This window comes from Danio rerio, chromosome 3 (genome assembly GCF_049306965.1).
Source record: "Danio rerio strain Tuebingen ecotype United States chromosome 3, GRCz12tu, whole genome shotgun sequence".
NCBI classification, from domain to species: domain Eukaryota; kingdom Metazoa; phylum Chordata; class Actinopteri; order Cypriniformes; family Danionidae; genus Danio; species Danio rerio.
This window is the reverse complement of record NC_133178.1, coordinates 15,996,490-16,006,240: the sequence shown is the minus strand read 5'-3', so window position 1 is coordinate 16,006,240 and position 9,751 is coordinate 15,996,490. Positions and strand designations below refer to the sequence as shown.

The 9,751-nt window shown below is 35.8% G+C and overlaps 1 protein-coding gene across 10 annotated transcripts in view; it reads right to left on the bottom strand.

Annotated features, from left to right (window-relative positions):
- Window positions 1–575: 575 nt before the first annotated feature.
- Window positions 576–9,751, bottom strand: part of stat5a (signal transducer and activator of transcription 5a) — a 199,095-nt gene continuing 189,919 nt past the window's right edge. For 9 of the 10 annotated variants that reach the window (XM_073937307.1, XM_073937320.1, XM_073937270.1 and 6 more), the window contains 3 exons: window positions 9,453–9,504; window positions 6,725–6,832; window positions 576–2,122 (listed from right to left, as the gene is read on the bottom strand). In XM_073937307.1, the coding sequence (XP_073793408.1) occupies window positions 1,999–2,122; window positions 6,725–6,832; window positions 9,453–9,504 (284 nt within the window). In that variant the 3' untranslated portion in view covers window positions 576–1,998. 10 annotated transcript variants of the gene reach the window in all.

Here is a 9,751-nt window from a genome sequence, read left to right as displayed (position 1 = left end):
TTTCAATCTTCCATTATTTGTTTGTTCACCGTGTCGCCCTGCATAAATCTTTTCAAAGTTCGTAAAAAAAGAAAAAGAGAGTGGCTGATTGTAGTATTGGTAACCTAGCAACCAAATGTAAACAAGGCAAGCATAATGGAGGCAGCTGAAGTGTCACGTGGGTGAAAAGTTTGCTACGCCAGAGTTTACTCAGTAAATTTGTTTCAATCTTCCATTATTTGTTTGTTCAAACCCATTTCAAGTAAGTGAAATATTTTTAATTAAAAATTTGGCATTTTAATCACTCGTTTCTCAAGTGATACTTCAAAATGGACACAGGATGATGGAAGCCCAGTTAGTGATAAATGTAAATGGTAATGATTCAATTGTTTTCGATGCCTTCGATCACATTAACACCAGTAATCGAATTATTTGCCTTAATCTGAATAAGACAATAATATGATTAAGGTTTTTGAATGTTCCTTTCATGATCCCGTTTTACATGTTGTAGCATATAATTCGATTAAGATCATTGCGTCACCACGCTATCCACATTTCCTTCTGAGTTTCATTTTTAACTTGTCAACTTTAACTGCAGTTCGGCACTGTCACTTTCATTCAGGAACATTTCGTGCATGTCCCCCCTGACAAACGAAATATTGGATGAGAGTATGTACTGCTGATAGAGTGTTGTTTAATAGAATTTGATACCATTGGGTAAAAAAAACCTCCGCATTTCATGATGCAGGTGTCTGTGATCCTTCAGACTCGGTAGGTGCAGAGAATAGTGTCAAACAGTTGTGTGTATAGACTATCCTCTTGCAAAATGTTGCGAAAATCCTCAGACGATATTAGTTTTATTGCCGTGTTTACATGTCTGTACTGCACTTCAATAATGCGACTAAAATCGGCATACTCCACTTCTTGATTCGATGTCTGTTTAATTTTATTATGATTTTAGTCGTATTAAGGTAATCAAAATATCTGTTTACATGGTCGACTCTTAATCAGAATATTGTCTTAATCCTATTCAAATCGGATTATTGGTGTCCATGTAAACGTACTCGTTGTATTCATATTTATAATTATTAATAAATTGCAGCATGACGTTTCTGGATTTTCATTTTGTCAAGGAGGTAATATTATTTGAATTTATGTATATATCTAGCATATTTTTTAGAATTCTTCGATATGTAATAAAATTTTATACTTTTGTAGCTACAGTATGGTGTTGCAGTCTTTGTATTAGTCTTTTTGTCATTATTACATTTTCAGGTGCCCTAAACCCTGTGGTCGACTCTAAACAAACATTTTAAGTTGTTGTGTAAATTAATTTTATAACTCTGTCTATCACAGTTACTATTAAAGTTATCATCAACGGTGTGAACAGGCCTTCACTTGTGTACGTGGTTCAGATTGAACACAGACGGTGAGGGGATGTTAAGACTCATTGTAGGTGCACCGAATGTTAAACAGCCTTGCAACCCAAACACTCTTTAGTGTACAGAAGCGTTACATTGCGATTGCTATGGTAACATCAACATCATCTGCAAGAAAGCATTCGTTTAGCAGTGCAATGGATAATACGCATTTACTTTTGATGCAGTAGATATCTGAACAGCCCCCAAAATAAAATGACAAATAAAAGGTTCCTTACAGTAGTATGGTTTAAGGGTTTCACAGATTTGTTCTGTGAAAAAAAAAGGTTAATCTGAGAGAAGAAAAAAAACACGCACAAAGGAATAGAGATAACATGCGTCTCTCTTTTGTTTTTCTACAATACTGTTTGGTGGTATTTAATTTGAGGAAGGCTCATCGTATATTTATGTTTTTTTTTTTCTGGCGTTATCTCCTGTCTCTTTTATAGAAACGAGGGGTGGGGATAAAGTAATAGAACCGAAAGCCATAAAGACCCACACCGAGAAACAAATGGGGGAAAATACACCAAGGCGGAGGAGAAAATGTGATTTAAAAAACATTATTTAGAGAGAGAAGTCACAGAGGAGGAAGGTGGAGAGGTCACGACTGCTGGCCGCTCCACTGGCCCTCCATCGGTCGACGGAGCAGCTCTTCTACATGCCTCGCTACATCCATGGTGTCGTCTAGATCGAAATCGCCATCAGCGTCCAGCATAGGGTCAGCCCTGAGGGAGAGATTTACAAGTTAGGCTGTATAGCTTCAACACAATAATCAAATTCAAATTCGCACAATATACACAACATTTTCGCAGTGTTGGGGAAGCTAGTCTGAAAATGCTGAACACAAAGGAAGGATGTGAATAACGGGATGAGTTCAGGGTGTGCGAAATATAGATTGAACGATTGGGGGTTCAACTTTTTCAGTAATGTTAATTTGTGTTATACATTCTTCAGTTAATTAAATGTATGTATTTATTTAAATAACATTGAGCTTATTAATAAAACATAATTAAGTTTTCAGCGCTTGAAGTGATATTTGAGCTGATTCTGCCTTATTCACACTGCGAGTGACTCGCGATGGTAAAGTGACAAGCAACCGTTCTAACTAAACTTGGAACTAAACTTTGCAGGACACCAGCCCTCCAGAACTGAGTTTGGACATGTCAGCTATAGACAATATTGTATGCACATCTATATTTTGTGCAAATGGACAAATAAATTAAGTGCGTAGTTAAACAAATAAGTTTAGATGTGTGTGTATAAACAGTGCTGTTTGTACCACAGTTATTATCAAGTGTTCACTGCCTGAGGAAAGAAACTGTTCTTGTGTCGGGCAGTTATGGTCATTTATTTGATTTCAACAGAAGACAGAAGCTCAGAGGCCTTTTATACAACAACATTTTGTAAGAACGAAAAGAAAAATGGGTTTTTTATGTGTTTTGCCTGTTTATTTACATGACAAAAGGTGTTTTTTAGGACTGAAGATGCATAAATCTGAAAACGGGTTACAAAGAAAACGCAGCCATTGTAGTGTGTGTAATCACTTGAAAATATATATGTTTCTGTAAGTAACCAGGTAAAAATAGCTATACTTCCATCCACTTATTTTTATGTGCATTTTGAGTATATGCATGAAGAACAGCTGATGGAAACGGCAAGATGTGCATCAAATGCACATAAAGAGTGTGCATAACTGAGTCGGACAAACTTTTTTTTCGATAAGATGTGCATATTGAACAATGGAAACACTTTCTCAAGTCAGCGCATTAAAAAAGTCATGTGTCATAAAACAATCACTGTGTTATAAGAGATCAGGTGGTGAAAAAAAAAAAGCCTTCAAATACCATCACATGTTCATTGCATGTCTGCATTGTGGCGCAAGTAATTTATTAAATAAGGAAAAGATTCACGCAGCTTCTCCTACCTCAATAAACTCCATTTTTACTGTTGATATTTGGCGCCAGTTAATCAGGAAGTGAGGAATTTGTTCTGTTTGACTCATTGGATGGAAATGCTGCTTTATTCGCACGTCTTTTATGCGATATTTCAGTTTTGCGCATAAATATAATTTGCATCTTTGGATAGAAACATAGCTAATGAGAGTCTGTGCAAATGATGATATCATGCGTGTGCATAGTATGTGTTTAGGAAACGGTTGATTAAAGTCAACACAACAATGGTAAAACACATGGCAGTGCTGCAGTTGTTCAAGTGTTTCCCAACTCTTGATCATTAAAGTGTGGATTTACTTACAAATTACACACCAAAAGTGGAGACATATCTGACACACAACACAGCAAATTCTTCATACAAAACACACCTTGTGTATACATACAGTGCTCAGGATAACTGAGTAAATTCCAATTGGAAAATAAATATTTTTCTCCATTATTCAGTGAACATACTCACTGTATTTTGGTTCATTTAAACAAAACTGATTTTTTAAACAGATATATTTATTAAAATAATATTTTAGTCACCAAACATATTGAGAAATTGGAAGATAATACAAATACCTGTAAATTCAAGCAAAATATTGAAAAAAAAAAACAACCTACAAAATTTCAACTAAATTTTTATTTTTATTTTTGCTTCTCTTGATTTTTCCTCCTTTTTAAATTTGTATTTAATATTTTTCTATAACATATAAATTTGGCTTTACTAATTTTTGGAGGGTTCTTGTAAGTTATTTAGTACGGAAGCGTAGAGCTGCCACCCAGGTAAAAAAAAATCTGAGCTTTATCACGTTTGTACAATATACTTTTCACGTTCTTACAATATAATATCACGTTTGTACAATATAATATCACGTTTGTACAATATAATATCACGTTTGTACAATATAATATCACGTTTGTACAATATACTTTTCACGTTCTTACAATATAATATCACGTTTGTACAATATAATATCACGTTTGTACAATATAATATCACGTTTGTACAATATACTTTTCACGTTCTTACAATATAATATCACGTTTGTACAATATAATATCACGTTTGTACAATATAATATCACGTTTGTACAATATACTTTTCACGTTTGTACAATATAATATCACGTTTGTACAATATAATATCACGTTTGTACAATATACTTTTCACGTTCTTACAATATAATACACCGTTTGTACAATATAATATCACGTTTGTACAATATAATATCACGTTTGTACAATATACTTTTCACGTTCTTACAATATAATATCACGTTTGTACAATATAATTATCACGTTCTTACAATATAATATCATGTTTGTACAATATAATTATCACGTTCTTACAATATAATATCATGTTTGTACAATATAATTATCACGTTATTTGCCGCCATACGTGCGCACAGATGATGATGTGCGCGCGCGGGACTTTTTTTCTCGCGCTGGATCAGTTGAGCGCGCGTGTGAAGATCCCCTGTGCGCTCGCGTATGTAATCTGCTCACGGTTCACTTCTAAACGCGCGCAAACATCACTGCTACGCTCGATTAATATTGGCATTGATTTGCCGACATACCACGTCGACTCCTACGACAAACTGAAGCCCTTTGGAATCTGTATAAATGGAGCCATTGATGGGTTTTCGAGAGCTATGATTTGGCCTCATGCCTTTTCAACAAACAGTGATCCCAAAATTATTGCTGGTTATTCATAGCAGAAGTTGAAAAGAGGCTTGGGACACCTTCCCGGATTCTCTCCGATCTGGGAACAGAAAATGTCACAATGGCAGACATGCAAAGATTCTTGCGATGGAGTATGGATCATAACGTCAATAACTGGTTTATTACTGGGTCTAGTAATCAAAATCAGTAGCTGCAAAATTTCCCCATGTCTCAATCCAAGCATAAAAAAGAACATAATTAATTCTGTAAAACGAGACATTTTCTCACGCTCTGATCGCACCAGTAGCCTAAGCGATAAAGTTTTCACGTAATAACGTGATAATTATATTGTACAAACATGATATTATATTGTAAGAACGTGAAAAGTATATTGTACAAACGTGATATTATATTGTAAGAACGTGAAAAGTATATTGTACAAACGTGATAAAGCTCAGATTTTTTTTTACCTGGGTGGCAGCTCTACGCTTCCGTAATTTTGTTAGATAAACTCCAGATGTGGCTTCAGTACTGACTAGTCTAATGTATAAGCACCAATATAATATAATATTGTATAGTTTCCTATTCAAAATATGAATTGAAAACACAGATTTGTGAGGGGTGCACTTATATATGCTAAGCACTGTATGTATACACATACAGTGTATACATACAGTGATATAATGATATAAAGCAGTGTTTCTCAACCATGTTCCTAGAGGTCCACTAACTTTGCAAAAAATTTTCCAAGTCTCCTAAACCAGTGGTTCTCAAACTATGGTACGTGTACTGTACCACTAGTGGTATGCAGGCTTCCTTCAAGTGGTACGCGGAGAAATTAAATATGTCATGTACATGCTACACACATTTAACAATTTATCAAAAATGATGTATATAATATGTCATATATGACATATAGCCTATATTTCTGAGGTAATCTGCCACGTTTTTTAACTGTGCTGAGTTGTGGCTGCTTTACTGGGCCTACTGCGCTACTGTATTTCAATACTGCTCATTTTGGTGGTACTTGGAGAGACAATTTTTTTCTGAGGTGGTACTTGATGAAAAAAGTTTGAGAACCGCTGTCCTAAACCAATCACTGCAGATTCAGACCATCAGCTCATTAGCAGAGACTGAAAGACCTGTAATAGGTGTGAAAGATGAAGGAGACATCCAAAACGTGCAGTGTTGGGGGTCCTTCAGGAACACGGTTGAGAAACACGGATATAACGTACGTAACTTCCTTACTGTTTACTAACAAGATGACAACACCAAATAATGGCCTGGCATACGTAATACAGCCCTTTTGGGTGTTTTCAAGGATATGTGTAAATGCAGATCTTTTTAAAAATGTTGTCGTGTGGAGTTACAGTAGAGTAAATTGTCGATATATTTATACATTTTGTCCTGCTAATGTGGCCTCAAAAAGGTCAAACCAAATGAGGGAAGATAAACGATGAGGTGTTTTCATATTTTGGTGAACTATGTCTTTAAAAAAATATAACGTTTTGAAAAGAGGGCCATTTGAGAGAGGCTAATATTTATATTTTTTCACAACAACACAAAATTGACCTGCCAGAAATGCATAAAAATCTGAAAAAGGTCAGCTAAATTAGACTGCTTTGTAAATAGTACTATTATAGTAATCAAATATTTAGTATTTTCTATAATTAAAATTCTATTTAAACTTTACTGTAGTAAACACAGAATTATTAGTGTACTCACATTGGAGGATAGAGTCCGTAAGGGTGTGGGGCACTGACAGCTGGAGATGATGCTACATGGTCCATGTAGGTGGGGTTTGCTGCAGGGTCGGGGTTTGGAGTCGCAAACCTGTATGAACACAAAAACACACACTCAAATACTTGACATCACATGTGCTGTTTTACCATTATTTATTCACTGTTATGATAATAATACTTTTACATATATTTTAGTAATTTAATGTGCTTTTTAAATGTAAATTTTTTCATTGGAAAATCATTTTGTATTTGTATTATCTGTTTCTAAACTAACATTCTTTCGATTATTATATTTTCTATTATTTCAAGGTACTTATATTTTTTCCATCTATTATTGAGAATTGATATTGAAACCACATAAAACTATCAGAAAAACATTTCTTTTTATCTTTTTACTCAATAAAATTTCTAAAAACTATATTCTAAATATCTATTATTAGACACTTAATTGGCATTTTTAATCCTGATTAACTCTAGTTTGGTTTGCAGTGCTAGCAGTCAAAGTTCTTGCTAACTCAATCAAACATAATAATATTATTTTCTGTTAACACAGAACTGTCATCTTTCTACCTTCCCTCAATTAAATACAAGATAGCTCATTTATTCTAGCTGTTCAATACTAGTGTACAGTTTGCTACAGACATTAGTTAGCAGTGCTAACATTGCTAACTCTAGCTTGTTTATTGGAACAGATTATTTCAACTCTCTTAAAATATAATGCATTCATTCATTGTCTTTTCGGCTTTCTTTATTAATCACTTCCTTTATTAATCAGGGGTTGCCACAGCGGAATGAACTGCCAACTTATCCAGCATATGTATTACGCAGTGGATGCCGTGCATTTATACTTCTAAACGCTGTTTGTGTTACTCTGCAATACCACTTCTGAAACGCTAGCTGGCAGAAGGTGTTTATGTTTCTCTGTGTCGAGTTTCTTTGCTGGTGTTTTGCATTTTTTGAACTACCTTCATGTACAGGTAGCTCAAACACGCTTATTTTGAGGCTGGAACCAGCGGACGTGCAACAACATTAATCATAATGTAAACACAAAACAACAGTTTTCATCTAGAGCTGCTTCACGGGACTCGACACTTGTAAACACTCACTTCATCAGGCTGGCGGCTCTCAGCCCACACTCGTCAGCTCTACCCAGCCGACCAATCACAGAACTTGCGCTACACGTCATCGCAACATGTAGTTACATTTTTGAGAGGTGTACCTCAGATTTGCTCAGATTGTTCTTGCTAACTCTAAATCTATATTTTATTGATAGCTTCCAATAACATTACTGCTATAAAAAACAGCTTAAACCAGGCTGGTTTTACCTGGTCTACCTGCTTGGTTTTAGAGGGGGTTGGGGAGGCTGGGAGATGACCAGCTAAAACCAGCTTCATCAACCTAGCCAGCCTGGGAGCCCAGCTAAAACAAACTTTGTCTAGCTTAAACCATCTTGACCAGCCTGGTTTAAGTTGGTCATAGCTGGTTTAAGCTGGGCTCCCAGCCCGGCTAGGTTGATCAAGATGGTTTTAGCTGGTCATTTTCTGGAATGGCCAAAACCACTTAAAACTAGGCTGGTCACCAGCTAGAACCAGCCAACCAGCCTAGGCTGGTTTAAGCTGTTTTTTTTTCAGCAGAGATTTCTTGTCTTATTTCTGCTATTTCTCTCACTAAAACATTTGTAAGTTTGGAAGCAAACAAGTTAAGAAAAGTCCTAAAAGGCTTGATATCTGTTCACCTCATTTATCGTTTGCTACAAAAATTAGCAGTGCTGAAAGTCAGAAAATTCTTCCTAACTCTAGATTATTTATTGCTACAGCTTTCAGTAACATTTCTTTCTACTTTTCCCTCATTAAAATAGAAGACAGCTCCACAAATAAAGAGAGTCTAAGCTCATTTATTCTATTCATCTCTAGTTTACCGTTATCAGCAGTGCTAATTCTAGCTTGTTTTTTGCTACACCATTAAGTAGCATTTTCTGTGCTCTTTCAACTCTCTTAAAAAAATATACACAAGCTCAAAAAACAACAACAACAAATTAACAAAAAATAGTCAGCTCAACCATTCAGCTGAGCTCTAGTTCACAATCTAACCTACACATTAGCAGTGTTAGCACTCAGAGGGTTCTTGCTAACTGTACAGCTATAGTTTATCGATAGCTTCCCATAACATTTCCTGTTATCTTTGTGCTCTCTCCCTCACTAAAACATGGTTTAAAAAACAAACAAAAGACATGTTCAGCTCCTTCATTCCGTTTATCTCTAATTCACAGCTTGCCACCCACTCTAACGCTCAGAGTCTTCATGCTAACCTGCAAAATTAAGAGCTATTTCATAATCACTTCCTGTGAATGCTGATGAGAGCAACTGAATTATCTGGGACTGATGGTGCACAACTCCCTGTTGAGTTTGCCCCGAAGAAGAAGACTCGCTAACAAGACCAACGAGGTCGTCCACCTATGGACAAATAATGCCGCTAATGAGGCTAACAGAGCTAAGTATATGCCGATGAGAGGAACACGAGCACAGAGTCTCATGTATCCAAGGCAACTCGTAACTGCCCACTGCGTGAGGCCAGCACTAATATGCTAGCGCGCAATTAGGTTTTCCGCTTGGAGAAGTCAGGTTGCTGAAAATCAGTCAAGTGGAGACCTGTAGCTATACCGAGGGGTCAGAAAAACATGAGGAGACAGAGTTGCGTGTTTGTGTACTTACTCTGGCACTACTTGTTTGATTTGCGGTTTGACGTATCCGTCCACGGCTTTAGCTGGAGAAGTGGGAAAGATAAACAGATTATTCTTAAAGTGTAACATAACATTTGGTCACACACTGCTACAAATGAACACACATGAATAGAAAACACTGCTGAATAATAATAATAAAAAATATAGAAACCAACGCAGAAGTTTTTAATGGTTTTCACTATAAATGCTATTAAATTCATTTGAAAGCATCATATTTTGATGGTTTCTACGGGTGTGTGTTTGGGATATACTACATTAAAGTTAGTGGAT